Here is a 26774-nt window from a genome sequence, read left to right as displayed (position 1 = left end):
ATAACTCATATAATCATGAGTAGGATGCTAACGCAAAGCCCACTTTAAGTGTTTGTAATATATTGGACGCACAATGTCTTCGATGGGAAGCCAATGTTGTTCTTGCCCTAGACCTAACAAGCAACATGGGCTAATAGGTCAGCACGCCCGTAGCAGTTGGGGGGAGTAAGAGCTATTTGGGTCCAATGAGACGCTCTCACCCGTCGAAGCCGGTGCCACTGCTGTACAGTTGATAGATGTGCCCCTAAAAAAACAGCTTTCTACTTTTCGGCAGGCATATAATTGAAAATTACAATTAACGCCCTCGTTCTATAGTAATGGAGGCAAAGCAAATCCATGAAGCCAATGGGGAAGTAAGAATGTAAGTATTTTTGAGTGCGTGAGACAAAATGAAAGGCACGGCATGGGGCAGGAAGCAGTTTCAGAAATAAGAAGGGGAGTTACTGTAGGAAAGAGCGCGAGGGCGGATAAACAGTCATGACAATGGCCGCCATTGTCCCTGCTTTGAAAGTGAAAGCTCTACTCCGAAGGAAGCTAGATACCGCTGCTAAAGACATGATGGCAGAGGAAAAGCCTGACAAAGGAGGGAGAAGTCTGCTGGAGGTGCGGAAAAAAAAGCACTCGCAAGAAAGGAAGGGCTGTTCTGCTGGAGATGGCTGTAGAGTAGACGGAGGGACAAGGCTGCTGGAGGTGCCGTGAGTACGGGTGCCTAAAGGGGAAAGAGAACACGAAAAACAAGTCGGATAGGCTTCTCAATTGCTTCGGCTTTAGCCAGTTAAATTACTCTTTTATTTTGCGGCCCGAAAGTGAAAGCACAGCATGAGAGCACATATTTTGATGCTCCGAGGTGGTCTACTAAAAATAAAAATTAAATCAAAAGGAAAGACAGCCATTAGCTGCACTGTCCCTGGAAACCCATTTCCACATAGGCTCCCCTCAAGCGTTGGAAGTCTGGCAGTATGGTAGCTGCGAGTGGTGTGCACGCACGCACGCAATGTAAGGAGAACAAGCCCTCACCCAAAGGAAAAAAAAACAAGAGCTGCTGCTGGCTCTACTCCGAAGGAAGCTAGATTACCGCTGCTAAACACATGATGGCAGAGGAAAAGCCTGACAAAGGAGGGAGAAGGCTGCTGGAGGTGCGAAAAAAAAGCGCTTGCGAGGAAGGAGGGGGCTGTTCTGCTGGAGACGGCTGTAGAGTAGACGGAGGGAGAAGGCTGCTGGAGCTGCGGGGAAAAAAAGCGCTCGCGAGGAAGGAGGGGCTGTTCTGCTGGAGACAGCTGTAGAGTAGACGGAGGGAGAAGGCTGCTGCAGGTGCTGTGAGTACGGGTGCCTGAAGGGGAAAGAGAACACGAAATACAAGTCGGGTGGAGGGCGGGGGAGAAGGGGAGTGAGCGAGTGGGAGGGAAGTGCTGGTGAAGTGTCATGCTTCAAGAGCCGGGGGGGGCGGGGGAGCCAGCGAGTGGGAGGGAGGAAAGGAGCATATGGGGATGGGATGTCAGTGAGGGGGAGCAGAAGCCTTTGATGGTGGTGTGCAAGGCAAAGCGCGTCCTGGAGTAGCGTCACGCTTCAAGAGTTAACATGCATTGTGAAAAATCCGCATGGAATCTGCTTGGTCAGAGTGTTTGTTTCAACTACAATACTCTTGTCTATATATCCCTGGGGTTAGAATAGGCGAGACCTAAAAACTTTAAAGAAGGATATCCAGCCACCCAAGTTTCAGTCACATCACAATGCGGTCTAGAAGGCTTAAAAAAGAAACAACAAAAACCTGCAAGAAGACGAACAAAGATCTCATAGAACCGCCCAGGGAACAGGAGATGGTGCAATCCCGCCCCAGGCGCTATCACCACCTTCTTCACAGCATTAGGACTACGAGCCCGGCCCCTCAGGCCATACTATTAAGACGGAAATAGCTATCGCTCCAGTGCCCTCCACCAAACATCATAATATGCAGGACGAAATAACTAATGACGCAAAAAAGAGGACCCTCAGAGAATATTTCAAGAAATATGGATCTAAAGTCCAAACCTCAACCAACCCCAACGAAACATCGTCCTCATTAGCTCAGTCCTCTCAAACGTTTCCCGACATTGATCCAGTCCAGATTAAAGTGCAGGCCCTGATAAATGAACAGCTTTATAACCAGGTTACCATCACATTCCCAGACAGTCATCACCCAAGAGACGAACCCCGGATGTCAGAAAAAAGGGGTTAACATCAGCCACTCAGCCTGGTGACATGTCCCCCACTTTACAACAAGTTCATCAACTAAATAAGGATCAATGCTCATCGTCAATATCAATCTCAAGCGACAACACTCCTCTCAACACTAGATTACCCCTGCAGCAGGAAATCAACTCTCTTCCAGAAATAAAATACAATTTACCCCACAAGCAGCACAGTGGACCAGGACCACTCCGGGTACCATCAAACCGTTAACACCAACGACGCCACCCGCCTTGTTCTATTAGGAATCACCTGAAGCAAAGCAAGGAGAGCCTAATGATCGCTCCCTCCTGGACTTATCTTTTTTCAAAACAGAATCAAACAAAACAGAAACTGAGACTGAAGGTCACGAGTCTACAGTGTTTGATCCCATTGCCGTCTGGCCCCAGCTTTTACAAACCTTACAATCTACAGTATTTGCATTAAACTACCACTCAGATAAACTCGACTTACAAGTCGACCTTCTAAACACACTAGCTGTATACACAGCAGGGATTGACAACAAATTGGAAAACTTGAATGCCCTAATTACAAAAGCACAATCCAAAGTCAACCTAACCCAAGCAATATGCTGCCGCTCACCAATTATCGCTAGCCTGTCAACGCTTCCCCAGTTCCTTACCCTGGTTCTGACAGAAATAAGGAAATTACCACCAGGTTCAGATGATACACCACATTACACATGCTCGCCCACAAACATTGTAACCATTCAGAAAGCTAATGATCAAAGCATAAACCATAATAAAACAAGCAACGGTAATATGGCCTTACAAGTAAAAACCGACACCCAACTGACCTACGTCCCAGCAGCAGTAACCCCCCCAGATAAGCAAGTGGCTCCTAAGGAGTTCAGCATCTTTCAAACCACCAAATTAAATATTAAAAACAATATCACGCTAAAAGCAGAAATACCGTGTATGACCGAGATAAAGCAAGATATTGACACCCGAGACGCAGACCCGAGGTCGAGACCAATGATTAAACCCCCTCAAAACCAACATTTAGGCAAAAGAGAAAGGAAGAGACTAAGAAAAAAACGCAATAAACGCAGCACAGTGGCCCCCCCATGTCGAAAAGGACAATATACATCGCAGTTCAATCAACTCTGCGAGTTCGGATAGCATTTTTTCACCATCAAAAAATTCATCTCCGCAAATAACCACAGAGTCAATCAGTAAGACGCTATGGTCACCCATCCACAGTAAAAAAACATAAGGATTCATCTGCGGCTAGGGGCGAGGTCTTAGTAAAGTTGCCATACCACCTGACTTTAGATGCCCCAGAAAGAGCTATCAAGTCAGAAAAATTGTCTCATATGGCTAAGATTAGACCAGAAGACCGGACAGCTTCAATACGGCCAATTTACCAAGGGAAAACAAAAACAGGGTAATGATAGACCAGCATGAGGACGAGCACAGGTCAAGATGCAAGGAGAACTTCCAAATAACACTATTTAAGAACTGGGACACAATACAAATGGGCAAACATCCCTCCAGGATTGAGGCCCCCCAACTGCAAGAAGAACAAGCGGGACATAAGCTACAGTTACTCCACACTCAAAGGAGAATCGATTTACCACAGACAATAGATAAAAAGAATCATAAGACTCCTGGCCAGGTCTTTACAACAATAAACCCAAAAACTAAATTGTTAACTATCCCTGAATATCACACCCAAGGACCTCATGACATCCTGAACAGAGGGAACATCTTGAAACTCTTTAAAAACATCCCTGAACTTCGCCATATCGAATCCAACGACATAATTTTGATAGAATTCAAACCTATGGAAGCAACCAACTCACCGAACCAACGTTAATCACTTTTTCAACCGTAGTAATCAAGGAGCAAGTTTTACTAATGGCTGATTTACTAAACACATGGGGAATTAAAATAGCCCAACAAGTTGAACCACGCTACCTATCAGTTCTTGCAAAACCACCGGCCTTATTAGATCAACCAGGCCCATCATCCCTTTCGGTACTAAGATCTGCCAAAAGCCGATCCCCAGGAAAGGCCATATGCCCTGAAACAGAGGAGGTTAAAATGACGGCGTCCGACTGGGCTTGGCTGCCAGCGGCCCTGGACAGTCTTTCAGTATGCTCATGGAACATCAACAGTCTTACCCCGAAACTTCAATTCACTGATGTGATAAAGTTCTTAAAAACCCATGAGATCATGCTACTGCAGGAAACATGGTCCCTGGTCCGTCTCCCAATAGAAGGATATCTGGAATACAGAGTCCCAGCTCAGAAGTCGCATAAATCTGGTCGGCCCAGCTGCAGTCTTTCAATCTATATTTCAGTCAAGCTTAACGTAAACATTGCAAAATTGACATTTAAGGAAGATTGGATCTCTGGCATAAGGATAGATAATCCCAAATACACCGACCAACTGATCTTGATCAACGTTTACATCTCACCAAGTACCAAGGAGAAAAAAACAAAGTTCAATCATCTAATTCAGACCTTGTGTAATTTAGAAAGTAATTACAACAGACCAGCCTGTCTAGTATCCGGCGACTAGAATACAAATCTTTTTCAAGAACTCCCAGAAGAATACGTGGCCCCGTGGCCTGACATTCTCGAACAAACAAAACCCTCCGGCACCAAATATAGCAAAATTGGCGAATACATGGAGCTTCAATTCAGTGCCCTAGGCTACACAATCTTGAATGGTCGTTTCTCTAAGAATAACCCACCAAACTGGACAAGGTCAAATGGTCTTATTCATTCCTTCCTAGACTACAACGTTTGTAACAAGGAAATCCTCCCCCTGATCGAGAACTACACCATAGTTGCTCGAGGTGACAGTGATCACCGTCCTCAAGTGATCACTATGTCATCTAACTTAGCACATCATGCCGTGACTAACCAAACCTCAGGAGGAGATTATACTGAAAACCTCAAAAGGTTGAAATGGTCAGATCCAATTATACCAGCAATAATGAGTAAATGTAGAGTCTTGCAAAACCAAAGAAGCACCAACGAATCATCACCAGTTACGGCATGGGACTGCTTCTCCCGGGAACTGCTTACAAACTTTTCCCGTACCTCAGGAAATACCAAAAAATGCAATCCAGCAACAACAGATGAAATCAAGAAATTAAAATCAATACGTAATGGTATTGTAAGACAAGTCCGTAGGCACCCAGGGGAAGATCATAAATTCAATATCTACAAGGTTGCCCAGAAAGCACTTCGACAAGCAATATTTCATGAAAAAAACAAATGCTCTGAACTGTTTTGGTTAAAACTGATACATGCGAATAGAAGTCAAAACCCAAGAGCTTTCTGGTCACTCGTCAACTCCAAAATACACAAGCAAGGAGGACAAAGTAGCGCTAATATCCCTGAAGCCGAATGCGTATTTTATTTAACAACGCATTTTGAGGAACAAGAAAGAGAAGCCGGTCCCCCTGTCAATCCTCCGGCAATGGCCCAACAACTCAATTGTTGCCAAACGTTGGTCACAATGGATGCAGGCTCATCAAAGAAAAAAAGTTGAATTGAACACAAGGACGCCACTCGCAACCAATACTAAATCCTCGCTCCAGCCCTTAGAACCAACCGAACATGCATTTACAAACTTGAGAATTACCACGGATAAAACAGTTCGAATCATAACTGAGGGTGGCTCAGATGAAGCCCCAGGGCTGAATGGCCTACCACAGGCGTTGTTTAAACAAGATACAGAATTCTGGGCCCATCAATTGGCACCGCTCTTTTCTCACTGCTGGTCTAACTCAGAATTACCAGAATCATGGCGTGACGCCATCATACATCCAATCTTTAAAGGAGGCAAGAGATCAGACCCGAAAAACTATAGGATGATTACTCTATAGGATATAGAATCGAAATACTATGCCAAACTGCTCCTTCGTGATCTGGTGTCCTGGGCAACAAAAAATCATCTAATACCTTTTAACCAGACAGGATTTGTGCAAAAATCAGGCACCATAACAAATTTGCTCGCAATATCTGTCCTGTTGGACAAAGCGGCTTCCTCAGGATTGTTTATGCATGGCTGCTTCGTGGACTTAAGGCCGCCATTGACTGCGTGCCTTGAAGCCTATTATAGCTCAAATTGCGGAAATGGGGGATTCCACCAATGCTTCTACGAGCTATAATTGTGCTACACACCAACACTTGGATCCGCATAAATCTTGGGGATGGATCACATACCTCAAGGAAAATACAAACATCACGCGGAGTGAAACAAGGCTGTGTGTTAGTGCTCCTTCTTTTCAACCTCTTTATTTCCGATCTGTCAGAGTCACTCGACGAAGTTAATTCTCAACCACCAAAACTCACTGGGGTAAGAGTTAGAAACCTATTGTACGCGGACGATTTAGTACTGCTAAGCCATACCAGGGTTGGCTTGCAGAGACTCCTCGATCGACTGTCTCTTTACACCATCGGAAACAAACTAGAATTGAACCTAACAAAGACAAGGGCAATCACCTTTGGGTCAAGGAAATACAGAGGCAGCATTTGGTTATACAACGGTAAAAGTGTAGATGAAGCCATCTCTTATAAGTACCTGGGGGTTCACATGGGCAGAAGGGGCTCTTTCTCTAAACATAGAGATGAGGTAGAAGCTAAAGCTCTGTCAATCCAGGTTGCTTTTAAGACCCTTGCCAGACAACTTTCCGGGCCATCCCTGACCCCACTCATAACTGTCATGAAGGCAAAAATTACCAGCTTCCTCTCCTACAGCCAGGAGATTATGCAAGGTAAGGACAACAGTCTTGTGAATAAGATAACAACAAGAATATTCAAACAAGTGTTGAGCCTACCGAAATCTTCATTCCCTGCTCAAATACGTCTTGAGTTTGGCCTTCAAGATCATCAAGCAGTAGGGGCCGGAGCATTCATCAGGCTGTGTAATAAGTTGCGTAGCTCCAGAAAAGGAAGTCTGGAGGCCCTCCTGTGGCAGGAAATCTCAGTCGGTCAACTTGGTAGATCATACTGGCGCCATCTACAAGACTCCCTAAAGCTCCTGGATTCAGAAGAAATCTGGAATTTGAACTCAAAATTCACAACAAAAGGAATGTCTGCCTCTGGTCCTTTCATTCGGACAGAGCCCAACTGGCCCAACGTAAGCACGCTTGGACAATTGTATCATGGTTCAAGCCAGGGATTATAGCCCCATACCTGTCAAGTACTTACTCTGTGCTGTGGGCTTGATCAGCAGGGCCACAGTCATACTAAAGTCGAAAAACCTGAGAATCACAGCAAAAAGTGGGGGTAACCATAGGAAGCAGACCCTACTCTCCTACTTACACTGCCAGTGAAAGACAGACAAAGAGATAGAAGAAAATTCACTTAAAATAGATAGCTGTCTCCAATATCACACATGGTGATAAAATGTGCTAGAGCTAGATGACCGCTGCTACTAACACCTGAAGTTCAAAGGTTTTAATCCCGGCAGGACCAAGACTGTCTCTCCTCCTTCCAACGAGGATAAAAGAATGCCAATTATTTACAAAAGGTTCAGTAATAGAATATCTTCAATCTCAGACATTAACAAAGTTGGTCCTTGGGACGCAAAAGAGGGGGCGCTCGATTCATTTGCAAAATAAGAGAGCATATCAATATATGGTAGCAGTGGGTTGTTAGGCACTGAAAGTGCAAGCCAGGCTCAAGCCTGTATTTGCAATGCAATAGGTCTCGCATTTATGCAAGTTTAAATTATTGGCATTGTAAATGACAATGCCTTTTATTTATGTTTTAAAAACCAAAACAAACATAAAAGGCATTGTCATTAACAATGCCAATAGGTCAAACTCGCATAAATGCGAGACCTGTTGCATTGCAAATGCTTGTTTCATCTTCAGCTGGGCCGAAGTTGAGGGGCCATCCGGCCTCCTTTTGTTTGTATATGCTGATTGGGGGCCGCCTGGAACCTTACATTTAAATGTAAATGCCACAGATGAAAACAAAGGCACACAGCTTGCCTTCTCTTCACAGGTACTTAGGAGAGGCATCCTTTGGCCTTTGTTCTGTCCCTGTACATAAATGCAAACACTGTAAGACTGTCAGATGGGTTAGTCTGTCCCAGTATTTACACAAATAATTTAAATAGCACTATTTTATTTATTTTATAGCGCTACGTCATGATGTCATGAGGTCATTTGCATATTGTCTTACTTGGTCAGTCCCCGAGGACTTTTTATAGGACATGTGCCCTGCTCATTTCAACTACAAACACTCCTGTTCACTCCTTTTTGGGGAACAAACTCACCCGCATTTCAAGGGTGTCACTCACCTGGGAATCATTTTACAACTACCTATAAGCCACAAAAGGCCCCATACACTTCAGTGGAATGTCCCACCCTGCAATCCTTCCTGACTTTCCCAAAAAACATAACCCAACCTAAATACCCCACCCCCACAACCCACAAATAAATGTTTTAACTGGTGTCAAATGGATCATCCGCCACAGACACATAATGACACGCTCCTTAGGAAGGGTCAACATTTGAGCACTGTCACCAACGTTTCAAACCAACTTCCACAATATCCTCTTCCAAACAACCACTGATATAATTGTGTAACAGACAAGTACCTTTAAAACCGATGCAATTAATGTTATGCTAATAGTCGCGTCTAGTGCTTGAAATGGAAATAAGGAAGTGCAGGTATCCTTGTCTCAGGGTATCTGTTCTCTGTTGTGAATTGGCAATACTCTACAATTAAAAGCATTGGAGCAGTGCTGAGAAATGCCGGTGCTTTTACTGCTATCCCTTCTAAATTAAAGTGCAGTTATGGGGTATCTGATAGTACCTGTCCATCATATAAAGCACTGGTCTTATTCAGAGTGACAAGAACCGAAAGGCAGAGTTTATTTATTATTTACATCAGTAACTGTTCCTATAGTTGAAGCGTTCCTCACTTAATCTGTCCTCATCGAAGACAAGCGAAGCACGCTTCAATTTTTTTCACGGTACACATATACTAAAACAAATTTAAGTTTAAAACTCAAGTAATACTTTGTAACAGCGCATACATGGGACTGTAACGTTGCTGTGGGTCTTTGTACCGTTCTTAATATGCGTTGTACGCATCTTTTAGTGTATCCCCGAGTTCCGACTTAAATTAATAAAAACGAAATCCCTATTGCCCAACGAAAAGAGAACCATTAACGATAACAGTAGGCTGAACCAAGATGTCACACATCTAGATGCCAATTCTAGAATCAGGTGGGAGGTTCCCAACATGGACCTTACCTCCCGCCTCCTGATAGAAGAACTCAACATTCCAGGCAGTTCTCTTTACTTTCTTCGGGCTCCAAAAAACGTTAATTTAAGAGGAGGAAGCAGCTATCAGAAACCTGGTTTTAAAATGATTGACAAGCGAGGGGCAGAACTACGATGGTCTTTGTGGTTGTACTTCCTTGTGGGAGTAACGATTGGTTAGAAAAAACGAACCGCCCCCAAAAAGACGTCCAATCCATTCCCGAGCAAACCCTTTCTACACCGGAAAAAAAACTTGTTTTTGTAAAGTACCGGAAGAAGACTGCCTTGTACACCGGAAAGTATGGGCCAGCCTCTAGTGAGCCGGTTTAGATGTTGCCTGCTTACTGTCGTGACCTGCTCTGGTTAATTGATGGTGAGGGGGAATGATGCTTGAATGTGATCGCAACCTACGCTTGATGGAGAAAGAGAAGAGCAGTACAGCAGGGTCCTGAAGCGCCATGTTAAGTGGTTAGTTGTGGAGGGCTTTCTTTAGGCGGGGCCGGGGGGATTTAGAGGATGTCGTCAAGTGCGGAGTCGTGCCAGTAACAACATAGCTGCCTTTTTTCAATTTCCTTATGTGTGACATGTCTATATTTTCAGGGTGGTTATGTGTGACATTTGTGGCTTTCGTCTGACACTTAATGGAACACATGTTGCTGTTTACAACTCACATTAAATTAGGTATGTTTCAAATATCATATCGACTGCAACGTAACGGTCTAGAAATTACTACGATAGTGCCAGCATACTTGAAGTACTGCAAGGTTTCTCGCTTTGCCTCCATTTATTAAAATGGTTGACCCTCTTGTGTTCTGGGACTATTCCTCATTGGAAATATCAGAGGTGCACTGGGTTATTACAAATGGGCGGAGGAGGATATCGACTTTTTCTTTTTGCAGAGTTTTATATAGCGCGAACTTGACCCAAATCGGGTATCCGAGCACTGTACATAAGGACACACATTCATTTTTGTTAGGCATGGAGATATTAAGTGATTTGCCCAGAATCACAGGATGTTCAGCGGCATTGCCGAGACTCGAACCCAGTTCCCCAGATTCGAGGTCGACCGCCCTAGCCGTCTTAATTTGCAGAGAAATACTTCAATTCCATAAAACAAGATACGTGCTCAAATTACCAGGTTTACCTCAAATGTTATAAAACAGTGTTTCTTATGAGTGTCACTTTCTAAGGCTCACTTAAATAAAACATTAGGCATGCTTGCCGTGTTGACATTCAGTCTCATGGCAGATAATTTGGTGATGGGATGCTTGTCAGAACGTCAAAAAGTGTCCATCACGTGGAATGAAGTTGTATCATTCATGATCCATTATGTACCAAGTGTTCTTGATGCCGGTGGGTGTTCTCTCTGCATTCATTGTGTACCAAGTGTGTGTGCTGACAGGGTGTACAATGCCCATCATATGCATTATCTCCTACACCCTTACTGTAAGCAGCAGAGGTATGAGGTCCAAAGGCGCACTCTGCCCCACTATTATATTATAAATAAAAAAAAATAACACAGCAGATAAACCGTGTACTCGGCTGTCAAAACGGATGACTGTCAAGGTAGGTTACACATGGGGCCAGTTTGTCTGGTCAAGTTCACAAAAACGTGCCCATTCTCTGCAGTGAGGGTAGCTGGCCAAGTGTGATTTTTATTTTTATTTTTTCTATTTCAATTTTTTAATTGATGTTTCACATATCACCCCCCCCCCCCCCCCCCCCGGGAGGAGGGTAAGGCAAAAAAAATGATTACACATTGTTACACACATAGAGGGTACATAGAAAAAAATAGAAGTACGTGTCCATAGAGGCGTATGTGAGTGTCGTCCCCGTGTGTTTCGTCATAATCATGTAATCCCGTGATTGATGCTGGTGAGAGAAATGTGCGCCGGTCTCGGAACCGCCGGCTTGTAATTTGAAGAACAACATGGAACCTTGGGGGAAACTTTTCCTAGTGTAGCATGTGGTGCTGGACGTGTGTGGCATGCTAGCCGGGGTCAGCAGGCACGGTGCGTTGGAGGTGTTACGTCCTGTCAGTGAAATGGATAGTCGGGGGGGGGGGTGTTGGGGGGGCCCTCGCCGGGGTCAGCGTCTCCTATCTGCAAGCGGGGTCTATAGTCGATCCGCTCTGCTTTGTGCACAGGGGCTCGGGTGTCTGGTATCTGAGCGGGGTGCCGCGGGGAGGCCTGAGTGTGTGGGGGAGATGGATCTGGTACGACTTCTGGGGTCGTTTCATGTTTGAATTGGATGAGTAGCTGTACCCACTCTAGTGAGATTGGGTTCCTTTCCATGCCCCGTACTTCCTCGTCGTGCAAAAGCTCCTCCTCTGCCACCCCCCATTTGTTCACTGCACCTATCCAGGCTGCTTCTGGGGGGCAGGTGGAGCCCCTCCAGTGCATAGCAATGGCTCGTTTTGCTAGTAGAAGGGCAAAGGAAGCGAACTTCCACTGCAACTGCACCGACTTTCTCCTTTTGTAGGTTCCCAGCGTGCAGACCTCCCAGGATTCTATTTGTGGTAAGTTAACTAACGTGTGAAGGGTCTGGAGTATCGTGGTCCAGTATTGGCGGAGGGAGGGGCAATCCCAGAACATGTGTCTAAAGTGTGCCGCAGGCGTGTTGCATCGCGGGCAAAGAAATGGTGTATCTGGATAGTAACGTTGTAGTTTATTTGGTGTGAGGTAGGCCCGGTGAAGAATGTTGAATTGTATATTCTTAAATCTCGCGTTTCTAAATACTTTTTTGGTATACTCCAGGGCGCGCTTCCATTCCGAGTCGTGGAAAACCCTGCCAACGTCGTCTTCCCAAGACTGCCGTAGGGCGACTAGAGAGACGTTTGTCAGTTCCCTGATGGCTTTATAGTGCCATGTTACAAGATGTCTGCCGGATCCCATACAAAGTATTGTATGGAGGACTGGGTGTGTGGGTGGTTCCCCGTCTCTCAAGTCCCAGAACGGTCGAGTGTTCTCGAGGAGCTGTCTGTGCGTGAGGAATTGGCCGCGTGGGAGGTCATACCACTCAATCATCTGTTCATAGGTGCGCAGTTGTCCGTCCTGGATCAACTCCGCTATTTCCGTCACATCATGATCGGTCCAGGTTTGTAAACTCCTGGTGGTAAAGTGGTGTTTCCCGCGAGGGAGACCCACCAAAGACAAAAGTGGAGAGTAGAGCTGCTTATCCCGAGAGAGTCGGTGAATACTCATCATGCACTTGTGCGCTATGGACATGTGGAGCGGGTGGGTGCGGGATGGCTTGGTACCCGGCAGGAGCATACGTCTGATGACCGGGAGAGGTATCTTACCGGTGACTGTTGTAGTTTTCACTACATGGTGGTCCGCTGTCCAGTGGGACAGCCACTGAAGCTGCGCCACCAGGAAATACGATTCGAAGGACGGGGCTCCTAGGCCGCCCTCTGTGGTGGGCAACTGCAGTTTACTGAGCGCTACTCTATGCCGACCACTGCCCCATATGAGCGTTGTGGGCAATGTGTCCAGCTCCCGGAAAAAGGATCTGGGTGGGATCACCGGGAGATTGGAAAAATGATAAAGTAGTCTGGGTACTATTATAATTTTCGCTATGGCCACCCGGCCGAAGCTAGGGGCAAAGTTTTCCAGAAGGACACCGCCGATCGTAAGCCAGCCAGTACCTTGCGATGGTTGCCTTCGTACAGGTCCGCTGGGGATTGATATAGTCGCACTCACAGGTATCGAGGGGCTGCTCCATTCCAATGGAGCGTCTGCGTGCCGAGCGTCACCGCATGCGGCGCCAAGTGGAGGTGGAGCGAGTAGACAATTGACTTCTCCCAGTTGACCTTGAGTCCTGAGATAGCGCCAAAGGCTTGCAGGGTGTCACATATTGGGGTGAGATCATCTGCGATGTCGCGGACGTAGATGAGAAGGTCGTCTGCGTATAGGGAGACACAGTGTATTGTCTCCGCCATCGGTATTCCCCAGGTTTCACCCTCTCTACGTAGTCTCATAGCCAATGGCTCGACCGCTAGCGCAAATAGAAGGGGAGAGAGCGGGCATCCATGCCTGGTGCCTTTTTCGATTGGGAAGGGATCAGAAATTAGTTTACCGATTCTCACCCTAGAGGTGAGCCCCTGATACAGGAGCCGCGTGTATGCCAACAGGGTCTGGCCATAATTTAGGGACTGGAGGACCGTGAACAGATGGGACCACAACAGCGTGTCAAACGCCTTTTCCAGGTCAAATATTAGGCAAGCTGCTCGGGGGTACCTGTCGCGCACACTGTCCTGTATGTGGAAGAGCCTCCTTAAATTGTGTGAGGTGGTACGCCCGGGTACAAATCCGCACTGGTTGGGGTGGATCAACGTGGGTATGAGTGGACTGTAGCGGTCGGCTAGTATTTTCCCCAGGATTTTACAATCCGCGTTTAGGAGTGTAATGGGTCTGTATGAGGATGGGTGTGTGGGGTCTCTGTGAGGTTTTAAAAACGTCACCATAATGGATTCCCGAAACGATGCGGGTAGGATCCCTGTCGTCAGGGCCTCCTCCAGCATGAGTGCAAGGTGGGGTACTAATTGGGCCTTGAACTTGCTATAGTATTCCAGCGGGAGCCCGTCCATCCCTGGTGATTTCTGTCGAGCGAGAGACCCAATGGCATGTTTGATCTCTGATGTTGTGATTTTGCTGTCTAAATATCTTTGGTCTTCTGGGGATATGGTGGGAAGTCTATGTGCGCCCAGAAATTGTTGTAGTGCGTCGTGTGGTGCAGGCGCTGGGTTGCAGTATATTCCTATGTAGTAGGTGCGAAATGTGTTTAGGGTATCAGTTGGAGAGTAGTGGAGCTGACCTGTTTCGTCCAAGAGCTCCATGATGGGTTGCGAGGTCGTGTTCTGCTTGGCCATCCATGCCAGGAGGGCGCCCGCCCGGTTACCCTCCCTGTGTATGCAGGTTGCATATTTGCGGAAGTTGTATTTCCGTAGGTCTCGGAGCGTTTCCGCGTAGGTCGATTTCGCTGTACCTAGTCGTTCTGGGGAGACCCCGCCTTGATCCAAGTCTCTGGACAATCCTGCCAGTGCCATTTCCGCGTCGTTTAATGCCCTTTCTAATGTTCTCCTGACCCCCTCTATCTGTTGGATGCAGTGTCCGCGTGCGGTGACTTTGTAGGCGTCCCATTCTAAGCCTCTAGTGGAAGCAGAGCCCGCATTGCGCTGAAAGTGTGCCTCGATGAAGTCCCCGTGTGTGTGGCAAAAAGCCTGATCGGTGAGGCATTCTTGAAGGAATTGGGGGTGGGGCGGTCGCCAGCGCAGGGTCACCACATGTGCATTGTGGTCCGAGACTGTGCGCCCGAGGTAGTCAGTGTGTTGTATTGTTGGTAGGATTGTGGAGGAGCATAGGAATCTGTCTAAGCGCACCCTAAGGTCGTGTGGGATAGAGTGGAAGGAGTTTAATCTGGTCATTGGGTGCCGCGATCTCCAGGTGTCAAACAGCGCCCAGATTCCTACCCAAGTGCGGAAACTCGCAATTTGTTTGTGTGTCGGGGAGCTCCGCGGAGGGGGGTGGGACCTATCGAGGAGCAGATCCAACACACAGTTGTAGTCCCCACCCAGTAGCCAGGGAATCTCGGTGTAGCGGGCCAGGATTCAAGTCAGCTCTTCCCAAAATCGATCCTGTTCTGTGTTAGGGGCATAGATGCTACCAAGCAGGATCGGCTGACCCTCTAAGTGGCCACTAATAAAGGCATAACGGCCAATACTGTCAACCACTCTGGTGTGCTCTTTGAACCGTACTCCAGGTCTGATCCACACCAGCACGCCTCTGGCGAAGGCAGAGTATTTCGTGGCACACAGAATTCCCCGCCATTTTCGGTGAAGGCGGCCTACCTCTTGGTTTGTCAGATGGGTCTCCTGCAGGAAGGCCACATGTGCCTGTTGTCGTTTAATGTAGGCATATATGGAATATCGTTTAGTGGCTGTGTGCATCCCCCAGACATTTAACGTCATGACTGTAAGATCCGAGTGTGGTGTCCTGGGTGTCATGATATGGTTACGTCATGTATAGGGCCTGTGGGTCCCCCGTGTCCATCCCTGCCCCCCGGTCCCCCCACCAACCCAAAGACCCTCGCCCAGTGTCCGTTCCTCCAGGTCCGCTGGTGGCATTGCAACTAGGAAAATAATAACATTCGGGGGGGGGAAAGAGGAGGGAGAGAGGGAGAGGGAGGGGGAGGGAGGGAGAGGGAGGGAGGGAGAGAGAGAGAGAGAGAGAAAGAAAGGGAGGGAGGGAGAGAGGGAGGGAGGGAGGGAGGGAGAGAGAAAGAGAAAGAAAGAAAATAAAGTGCAACTTCGGGAAATGTTCCCAACTAGGGGGAAACCTATCGCACGAGGCAATACGTCCAAACTGTGGAACATGTAAGTTCGTTACTGAGGGGGTGGTAGCTCGGCTTCTTCTCCGGCGCCGCCGGCTCCACTATCAAAAAGTGTGTGACTACGAAAGAGGCTCCACAGGTAACATGAGCGCTGTCTGGCATTTCTGGAGTGGTGCAATGTGAACCCAGTAGCGCCCTGGGTCCCGCCGCCAGACCCGAACATACTCGTACTGCCCTGGGTTGCTCGGGGTCTGAGGGGGGAGGAGCAGCGCGGGCAGACCATTGTAGTGGGTGATCTCCGCACAATTGTCCTATGTTACATCAGCAAGTCCGAGGTCTGGGGTGTCACCCTCGGGGGTGTTTGGGACCCTTCGCGGGAGGCTCGAGCATCACTGGTTTCCTCCTCTGAGCTGAACAAATGTGGCCGTTTTCTAAGTTTGAAGTTTCATCATGTGGGCCGAGTGCGGCCACGGCTTTGAGCGCTTTTCTACGTTCCGCCATCATTTGGGTGAGGTCCGGGGAGCCCTACTTCAGAGGGGTAGAGCGGGCGCATAGTTGTGTTAGGGTGATTTTGCGTCTCTGTCCCAGTGGCCGTCGCCCATGTGAGTTGTTTTGCGAGCTCACCGGTGACGGGTGGCGCTTAGTGTGCTGTTCAACCCAGGTGTCTGCTTCTTTTGGGTCCGTGAAGAAGCGCGTAATGCCTTCGTGGATTACCTTGAGTTTGGCCGGGAATAAGAGGGCATATTGGATATTCTTTTGCCGAAGTGTCCGCTTCACCGCCTGAAAGGTGGCCCTCTGCTGCTGCACTGCCCGGGAGTAGTCGGGGAAGAGCATGACTTGCTTATCCTCCACTTGTATTCGCCTGTGTGTTCTGGCCGCTCTAAGGATGACGTCCCTATCTCAAAAGTGGAGGAGTTTCAGCAGGAATGGTCTCCGGGGTAGGCCCGGTTTCGGCTTGCGTGTTGGGACTCGGTGCGCCCGCTCTACTGAGAAGAATGGGGTCAGGGACGTGGATGGTGTGAAGGTTTTGATCCAATCAGTGATGAATTGTACGGGGTCGGTCCCCTCCGCCCCCTCCGGTAGGTTCATGACGCGGATGTTGCTCCTCCGAGTGCGCCCTTCCAAATCGTCCGTTTTGTATTCCAAGATTTTGAGTCTTGATTGGAGGTTAGCAATGTCGCGGTGGTGTTGTTGTACCTGCTGGGCGTATGGTGTCCGGTCACCTCCCCGGTTGCTCTACCTCCTCACCTGCTGCATTCCTGAGGGTACATCGCCGGGGACGCACCGTCGTCTAGCTTCGGGCCAGGAGCGTACTCGGCTGATTATGCGTAGGGTTGCCCGCTGGCACAGCTTCCCGGGGCACTCGCGTCTGGGGCTGCTCTGGTCTCCGTGGGGACGAGCAGTTCCCGCTTCCCATGCGGCGGAGTAACAGGTAGGGGGATGGGCCACCCTCGAGCTCCGTCCGCCCGTGCACCGCTACTCCCGTTTGTGCTGGTAGGTCTCTGCAGCGCTCCTCCGCTTCGCAGCTTCAGTCCGTCATCCGCCACCGTTCTCACGCTGGTACCTCGCCAGTCACCCAGCCACGCTGTTATTAGAGTGCGCGGCACTCTAGCCCGCCGCCGCACTCCGTGGCCGCCATCTTGCCCAAGCACCCGGGAAACTCATCGCTGCGCCTCAGGCTCAATCTGGGTCGAGTTTCGTACCTGCGGGTATCTCCGGGCCGTCTCTGGTTGTTGCGAAGGCGGAGCCTGCCCACGGATCTGCAGTTACACCATGGGGGGGGTCTCGTGTCAGGCCTTTGAAGTGGGCCGGCTGCGGGAGCTTCAGGGAGATCGGTCGCAGGCCAAGTATGATCATGCCCAAAGCACAAAACGCAGTTTTGAAGAGGGATACTTTTTTTAAATTGGGAATGTTTTGAATCCCAAATAATGTAATTAAAGTAACCCAGTGACTTAATACAAAGAAAAGCTGGAAGAGCAACGTGTAAATGTGTCTTAATAAAAATAAATGTCCATGTTCCATTTCCAGAGATTACAGTGGACATGTCACATGCAACTCTCTTCCTATCTTGGCTTTCTACTCAATAGAACATTGCATTGTGGGCCTTGTGTATGTGCTTTTTGGATTGGAATTTTGGGCTCTAAATGTCCCCATGCAAAATTTTGTCTAAAAGCCTGCACAGTCTGAAAGTATTACAACCAATATGAAGTCACTTGGCTAGGCAGGATATTATATTAATGTCAGTACAAATACAAACCTTCTGCCCTCATCAATACACAAACTACACTCAGCGGTTGCGCAGCTAACTGTAGTTCAAACACTGTAGTATCCTTACAGCTGGGCGCGGGGGTCTCTTGAAAAAATGCGCAAGTTGCTGATCTTTTAGTAGCTCACAATGAATATGATTGACCAGAAGTAGCTCTCACTACAGAAAAGGTTGGAGACCCCTGGGCTAACTCCTCTCCCCCCATCTTGAAGCTGGGGAACCAGGTGCAAGCCTCGGCGTGGGCACAACATCCTGTGATACTGGGCAAATCACTTAATCTCCCTTTGCGCACCCAAAATGAATGTGCCCTTGTGTAACGTAAACAATGCACATGCAAAGTGCTCCAATACCTTTCGGTCAACTTCATGCTATGTAAATCTACAAAAAAAAACTGTTGGTGGGCAGGCTTGTTTACATTGGAAACTGACAGGAAAGGCTGCTGATGAGAAACTCTAATGCATATTGCAACTTTGGAAATATGTTTGTTTAGTGATGCTTTTAATGCATCCAATGTACTTTACAGGCCTGCGAATCCTGAGAGATATGCACGTATAAGCCTCAAAATGCAAATTGATTTTGGCTACAAAGCCATAATTTATTGAAGAATGCTATTAAAAAGCAGCAATTCCTAACACTAATGGCTTTAGGTTTTCTGACCAAAAAGCAAGCGGGCATGAAACATATTAATTCAAATTTGTAATTGTCCGCACGCTCCTGAGCCCTTTTGTGCTCGTCGCCCACCCCATCCATGCAGGAACACTAAACTCCTGCAAGGCGAACCTACAGTTTCATAAATACCGCCTTGGCATCATGATGTGCACTCCTTATAGAGCTGGAGGGCCCAAAAAGGGCAACACACAGAAAGCAGCCATGGTGGTAAGGTCCTTGCGGAACATCGTCAGGAAACAGAGTATCTGCAGGCGACATCATGCTGAAAATATTTATTGGAACACACTTTGCAATCTTACAAGAAAATACACTAAAGGCGAATAAATTACCATACGTATTATTAGTCCTAATCAACCAGCTGTTAGATTTGGGGGTCTCTAGTTGGCAGAGGTAGGTACCTTTGACCAAATAGGAACCCTTGCGTCTAGTCAGTGTAAGGGGGTACACTCCCAAAATAACCCCTGCTCACCCCCTTGGTAGCTTGGCACAAGCAGACAGACTTATCTCAGAGGCAGTGTGTAAAGCATTTGTGAGCACATACAGTAACCCAGTGACAACACTACAGATGGACACCACACAAGTTGTAGTATAAAAATCTGTATTTTTATATAGACTTAACACAAGACCACAAACGACAAAAATCCACAATACTGTACTTAAAAATGGTAGAATTAGCTCAGTTCTCTTAAGATGTAAAATGCAACACTTTGAGTCCAATGGATGCGTAACACTACACAACAAAAATGTTGCAGGAAAGGTGATGCGTCGGTTCCTTACACGCAAGAACGGTGATGCGCCAGGTCCCTACTGATGCGTAGGGGATGCGTCAGTTCTTCTTGGCATGGGGAGGTGATGCGTCTGTGTCTTTCTGCGCTTCTATGGCGATGCGACCAGCAGTGCCATGATGCAATGAAATAAAATGGCATCTTCTTCTTGATGCAATACAATGCATGCACGCCTGACGGCCGTGTGGCGACTCAATGATTCTTCTGAGCCACAATAGGCCCTGCGACACGCTTCTCCAGTGCTGCGGTGGCATCTGATGGGATGTCGATCATCTTCTCCGTTGATGCGAGGCGCTTCAGCAACGATGCGACAGCTGCAGCGGCGTCACTCTTTCCCAGCGATGCAACGACAGTGGCTGCGGCGGCGAAACGCTTCTCCGATTTTGCGGCGACGTCGATCCTCTTCTCCGGTGATGCGAGGCACTTTCGCGTTGTGCAGAAGAGGCGACACGCTTCTTCTCTGTGAGTCACGCTTCCAGCTCCTTGCGACACGCAGTCCCTTAGAAAACCCAACACAACTGCAGGCAGTTCCAGAGAACTCTTGGGAAGCTGGTGGGTGAAGTCTGTTGTCCCTGAGACTTCAGCAGGAGGCAATCTGCATCTCAAGCGCTTGGAGATACTTCAGAAGTTGAATGAAAGTACACGAAGTCCTTTCTCCTCTCTTTGACAGTCAGGCAACCACTGCAGGCCAATCCCTCACGCTTATGGATAGCCTCTCCTCAGTCTCTCTGGTTCCTCTCCTCAGTAAAGGTTTCATTCTTGTTTCCCAAAAGTGATCTAATTCTCTGGGGTCTAGGTCCCCTCTTTTATACACCTATTCTCTTTGTTCTCTGAAGGCAGAGAGGCCTTTGCCTAGTCCAAACCAGTTCTGGTCAGTCCTGGAGCACTTTGTTGACAAGACTCCTATTTCCTTTCACAGTGCAGGCCAGGGACATCAGACACACCACAGGAGGTGGAGCCAGCATTGTGGAGGGAAGGCACAGCCCCATTCAGGTCCCAGGTGTAACTCCTCCCTCCCATCTGCATGCAGATCTCTCTATTCAGCCCTGTGCTGACCCACCCTGTCTCCTGGAATCTCCAGCCCCTGTCACTCCAACTCCAGACAAGGAATACACAACCTAGCAGAGGCAGGCTTGGATGGGTAGGCCAGAAAAGACCTACTTTCTAAAAGTGGTATTTTCAAACACAGAATGTTAAAACCAACTTCACTAAAAGATGTATTTTATCATTCTGAGTTCAGGCATACTAAACTCAAATTTCTACCTAGTTCCCTGAGTCGGGATTATAAGCTGTAATAATCATACTACCCATTCTGGCCTATGGGGAACAGGTAGCCTTGCAATAGAGAAAAACTAAAATGGCTGTAATTAACTATTAGGACATGCCACACACATCAGGGCATGCCCTACCTTTTGTCTACAATGCACCATGCCCTTGGGCCTACCATAGGGGAGACTAATATGCAGAAAAGGGAAGGTTTAGTTACTGGCAAGTGAGTGCATTTGCCCAGTCAACATGGCAGTACCCGAGTGCACACATGCTCTGCAATGGCAGGCCTGAGACACACTTTTACAGTCTGCTTCCGTGGGTGGAACAAACAGTGCTGCAAGCCCACCAGCAGCCTCTGGTTTACAAGCCCAGCACACTCAGTGCACTGTACTAGGGTCTGACAAATACACTAAACCAACCAGTCATGGAATCACTAATCCATACATCAATTAACCATAGGGAGCACTTGCACTGTGGCACTGGACAGCTGTGGCACAGTGCCCAAAGCATCTATAACCAGAAAAAACACGAGGCAACAGAAAAAAATGTAAGGGAGACCCACGCCAAGGTGCCAGGTCTAACACGTGTCCCTTCCAGCTGAAATGTGGGGAGAACTACTCTACCTCCTGGGAGTTCTCATCACTAAGGCGGAAAAATCTGGACAGACCATCAGCATTGGCGTATTCTGTACTAGGGCGGTGTTCCACCGTGAAATCCATCCACGGTAGGGAAAGGGACCACCTCAACAGCTTTGGATTCTCACCCCTCATCTGCATCAACCATCTGAGGGGCCTGTGGGCTGTCTGAACCCGGAAGTGAGTCTCAAACAGGTATGGTCTCAGCTTCTTCAGTGCCCAGACCACAGCAAATGCCTCGCGCTCAATCGCATTCCACCTCTGTTCCTGTGAAAGTAACCTCCTACTGATGAAGGCTACAGGTTGATCTAGGCCCTCCTCATTTATCTGTGACAAAACAGCCCCCCATGATGGAGCAGATTCCATCTGGAGTCAGGCATTGTTTATTTTTGTGCATCAGACAGACTATATTTAAAATTGACATGCACATTTTGGTGCTAGTTAAAAAAACATGGCACATGAAAAAATATGAAAGTGAGGCCTAGTCAGTCTGAAATGCTTGTGATGAATTAACATGTGCTTTTGGAGTGTAGAGAAAAGTGGCCTTTTTAGTTGTGAAGAATAACCATAGAATGTGTTCTCTTTTCCCAGCACATGTTTCCTAGTAATTTACACCCCTGTCCCTGTCTTAAGAGACTTTGGCTTATTGCATATTTTAATAAACAAGTTTAGTGTAAAACACCTCTTTTTATAATATATGTGAATTAACCAATGCACCAAACACTACACATGGGGCTAAATGCTTTTTTTGCATTAAAAGCTATCTAAAACATTAAAGCACGTAGCTCTGTGCGCTGTATTAACTGTGTGCGCTGTATAAACTGTGTGTGCTTTTAAAATTTACATTAAAGCTTAAAAATGCTATGTTATACATTGCACATTTTGCATGATGTACATAAACAATAACACAAGCTGATTGAAATTAATAGCTTTTTCTAGGAAAAAATAATACAATGGTATTAGTATGGAGTTGGGAAAAACATAATGGGCTGATTTACATGAAATTAATATTATTTTGTGTTTGTTTTATTTTTGGGGCCTAAGAAAACATGGCTGCCTGTGAATCCATCAAGGCTGTGACTTGCATTAAAGAGAAGAGAGCATGCGCAGACTGTGCCAGCTTTCTTCAAGCCATGAAGGAGTAAAGGCCACTGTGAACTGTACATTTTTGTGATTGTGCCAATGTACCAGTTAGCTAAAGTATCCTTCTACCCTGTGCTGTGACAGGAAGGAAAGAAAACATTTTTCCTAGTAAATGTTCCAAAAAAACGATATAAAATGTATTCATAATTTGCGCTTCTTTTGTTAAAAACTGGTATGCTCTAGAATTTTCAATGAGTCAGGATAGTGAGACCTCATGCCATTGTGGCTGACCAATCAAGTACAAGCTTCCCTGAACATGAAACATTTTTGTATAGTCTGCCGAGAATTAGAGTATAAATAATGACCTCTTTGGAGGCGTTGTTGGCTTTTTAGCTCATTTTAGATTTGGCTGAGGCTCTGCTTCATTCATATGCGTTAGGTACGATAAATGTCGCGGGAGATTACTACAGCCTTGGGCGGGAGATTGCGTCCGAGGAGAGGGGAGGTTTCTTGCTCATGTGTTTTTTTTTTTTTTTTAGAAAGTCCTGGCACGTCCTATTTGGCACGGCAGGCCACATTCCTTTAAGGTCTGGTGAAGGAGGGGGTGCTTTCAAGGAGCAGCTCCTATCAGAGATACAGAGATGCAGAGAGCAGCAACAGATAGAAAGGCTTTTTAGATTTAGATGCTAAACTTTAAGTGTATGCTTTGACTGATTAATTAGGTCTGAAAAGATTTATTTGTCTTATGCATTTCAGGGGTGTGGAATTTATTAAAATATCTACTTGTCCATGGGGCAGGTTTCTTCATAAATCTACTTGTCCTGTAACAAAATCCACTTGTCCTTTTGGTGCCATGTAGTGCGGTGACATTATGGCCGCAATCTCATTATATGAGCTGTTATATAGACTATCTGATTTTGCCAGAGCTCATACCATAGTAGTGTTTGAATACTAGCAATCCCTTTATGTTGCCACGTTTCGGCAGATCTACATACTGGGACTGAATGAAGTGGTAAGTAATAGTTCCAAGGTTGGGATGCTGTAACGACCGGGTTCTAGACCAGATGGGATCAGCTCCTGAGAGCCCCTCCAACCCAGCCAGAACGTAACCACCTCCCTCCTCAGGACCCATCTATCCAGGCACCTGGGTACCTACCTGAGGATGGGGAACTCGCAATATACAAGCTCATATCATCAGAAACGCCACTAAATCTATAGGGATACTAAGAATACTCACTGATTACTAAGGACATCCATGCCCTACACCACACTCATACCTCATAGTCTCGCGACCACATGGGTCCAGACTAATCTACACTGGGGCAGTTCTGATTATCTACCATTACACACTGATTACCCTCAGTGCTCACTCGACACGCAATCCGGCGTGTCTACACTCTAGACTGCAGCCCTAGTGCTCTCTTTTTATCCGATCCACAATCCGGCGGACCTACACACCGTATCCCCCCGGTGCTCACTCACTTACAACATGATCCACAATCCGGCGGATCTACACACTGACTACCCTCAGTGCTCACTCAAGCCGCAATCTTGCGGGTATACACACTGACCACAATCAGTGCTCTCACTAACGCCACTTACCAATGACGACCACTTTCCTATGAATACCTTCAGCTCTCTGTCTCTATGTTGGGAAGTCTCTCTCACTATTCACTAAGGGTTCGCTACTACAATAATAGGAGTTAGAACGGCTTTCCAAATTGAAATATGTACCTTCTGCTCTTGACATCAAATGTTCCCTCTCTCCCTCATTGTTCAGTCACCTCTTACCTGACCGGGATTCACATCCGTTCATGCAAACAATGTCTGACTAGAAGACCAGGTTACCCTGATTGAACAAGAATACAAGGCACATGTCGGTTCACTAAGAACTGGGGTATCTTTATTACAATAATAGAATGCACATACACAAATCTGCGGGGTCTCTATGACTAACAGGAACTTTAACACACCGCTGAAAGAAAAGGATTAGACATACAGTATGAGAACAAGGTTATCTGCGGGGTCTCTTGATTAACAGGAACTTTAACACACCGCTGAAAGGAAAGGATTAGACATACAATAGCCTAGGGAATAAAGACCAGATTAAGGTGTAAGTGTAAAGCGGACTAGTTTAGACTACCTCACCTATTAGAAGGAAGATTTCTCTCTGTCTCTGGTGGGATCAGGGCTCTCTCTCTGTCTCTCCCTCCGTCACAATAGCTTCACGCCTCTGGCTCAATTGCTCCAGCTGACAGCCTCAACTCCTCCATCTGCTTTAATGCATTCTGATAGTCTCTCTCCAGCGTCAGCAATCATCTGCCTTCTTTCTCCAGTCCAGAAAACCAATAGAACTGCACTGTATTCTGCAGCTCCAGCAGACATCCTACTCTCCACTCTTCAAGAACCAAACTGACCACTCCTCCTCTTCTGCACTTCGCTGATATGGATTCCTCTCCCCTCATGGAAATTTCCAACAGAGGGCTGCCTCCCACCGAATTCCTGTGCTAGCTCCAGAGCTCTCTGCGCAACCGCAGTGGCCATCTGCTTGTTACGTCTGGGCCCAAGAGACAAACGCATTCTTCCGATAAGAACCAGTCCTGGCTGGTTTTCCCCTAGCACACAACAGCCTTAACTATAAACATTACCTTTCCCCTTGAAGCATCTCAGCTCTGCAGGGATAGAAAGCAAAATGGAGTCTCTCTAGTTCTGGGCCTTGTAGGCCTGAGAAGGATGAAATAACCCTTAGCTCTGTCCGAGTACCTACATAAACCATACCAATGTGTAATATAAAGTCAGGACCACAGGATCCACCCTCTACTATAGGCAAAATAATGAAAGGCAAAGCCAATAGGCAATAGATGGATTAGAGTAAGGGATCTATCATCATATAAAGCAGCTATCCTCTTCTAGGTCTGGAAGAAAGGGCTTAAAAGGGAAGAATACAGCCTATAGGTGTGAGCAAGCTTAAAGTCTTTATCACTCCGAAATAGAGCCAAAAAGCCTGTCAAGACATTCCACCCTTAGACTTTATCTTGCGAACATCTATAAACAACAACATCCAAGTAAACAAACATCAACATAATCTATGAAAAAAAACAAAAAACTCTCTAAAATGAATGACAACATAAGGAAATTCCACCTAAAACTCAATGTAGGGAATACAAATCTAACAACCAACTGAAAACAAATCAAATCACCCTTGACCTGAATGCTGAAACATAACTAAAATTGATCTGATAACAGCAGAAATCAACCAAAGCACCCTCAAACTAAATGTGCCTCAACTTCTAGTGATGACTAATGAAATCTATTGATATAGGGACATGTTTGTGGAATGAAAACAGCAAGGGGCCTAAATGGGGCCTACCTACTTCGGTCAACTTAAGAACTAAATGTACCTCAACTTCTAATGATAACTCATGAAATCTATTGGTGTAGGGCCATGTGTGTGGAATAAAAATAACAATGAGCCTAAATGAGGCCTACCAACTTTGGTCAACTTAAGAAAGAATTTGGTGAAATTTGACAAATACACATGACAAACGGTTCTCAAGGTCTGGGCAAACATTAATAATAAAGGTAGGACATAACCGGACTAAAAGAGACAACTTCCAGGATAAATTAAAGTCTAGGGTAACCACCCTTAGAACTAATCCCACTGTTCTAATTAAGAGTTGATCAATCAAAGTGAAAGTGTAATAACAGGAAAATAAGGATAACCCCATTCCTACAAAATAGCTGGTGTAGCACTATGCATATCAAGCAATAAATCAAAGAACATTATCTAAATGTGGTGTATATATCATCTAACTCAGGAAACAGTTTGTATCTAATCCTTCTGTATCTATCTGTGGAACACATGTGTGCACCACCATGTAAAAGATTACATTTCTTTCATTGGCAAAAACTGTTTTGTAGAAAACAGGAAAACTATAATAGGTGAAAGATAAACAAGTGTAGAATAGCATAGCATACTAAAGGCAAAATATATATGAGCACTGCATAAACATAATAGAACTATGATATAATGTCCATCTGAAAAAAAAAACATGGGAAAAATGCAATGCTCAATTATGACCAAATAATCATAGCACATGACTCGTGCAAAATTTAATTTAGGGTTCAAGGCAGGCAATTGTGGATTCATCAGTGTAGGTCACCACCCTCCATCTTCATCTGTATCCGGTGCCAAGGAAGCACTTCCTCTAATCTGGTCATTAGTCACCAGCTTCCGTCGTTCATCCGCCACCAATCCGGTCTGGTCTGGTT

The 26774-nt window shown here is 46.5% G+C and overlaps 2 protein-coding genes across 7 annotated transcripts in view; one reads left to right on the top strand and one right to left on the bottom strand.

Annotated features, from left to right (window-relative positions):
- The window catches only part of SENP7 (SUMO specific peptidase 7), a 1147554-nt gene extending 1137847 nt beyond the window's left edge, over positions 1–9707 (bottom strand). For 3 of the 4 annotated variants that reach the window (XM_086934475.1, XM_086934476.1, XM_086934478.1), the window contains exon 1: positions 9457–9704. Coding sequence is in view for 2 of the 4 variants with exons in the window: in XM_086934478.1 (XP_086790604.1) it covers positions 9457–9486 (30 nt within the window). In the remaining 2 variants the exon portion in view is untranslated. Of the gene's footprint in view, positions 1–9456 lie in introns of all 4 variants that reach the window. The other variant, XM_086934477.1, reaches the window with a different exon arrangement.
- TXNL4B (thioredoxin like 4B) overlaps positions 1–26774 on the top strand; it is a 152461-nt gene that overhangs the window by 22282 nt on the left and 103405 nt on the right. The window contains exon 1 of one of the 3 annotated variants that reach the window (XM_086934480.1): positions 9727–9838. The exons of 1 other annotated variant lie outside the window; for it this stretch is intronic. The gene's annotated coding sequence lies outside the window, so the exon portion shown is untranslated. Of the gene's footprint in view, positions 1–9726; positions 9934–26774 lie in introns of those variants that run through there. One more of the 3 variants, XM_086934479.1, reaches the window with a different exon arrangement.

This window comes from Lissotriton vulgaris, chromosome 8 (assembly GCF_964263255.1).
Source record: "Lissotriton vulgaris chromosome 8, aLisVul1.2, whole genome shotgun sequence".
In the NCBI taxonomy this organism is placed as follows: domain Eukaryota; kingdom Metazoa; phylum Chordata; class Amphibia; order Caudata; family Salamandridae; genus Lissotriton; species Lissotriton vulgaris.
This window is presented reverse-complemented; position numbering and strand designations above follow the sequence as displayed.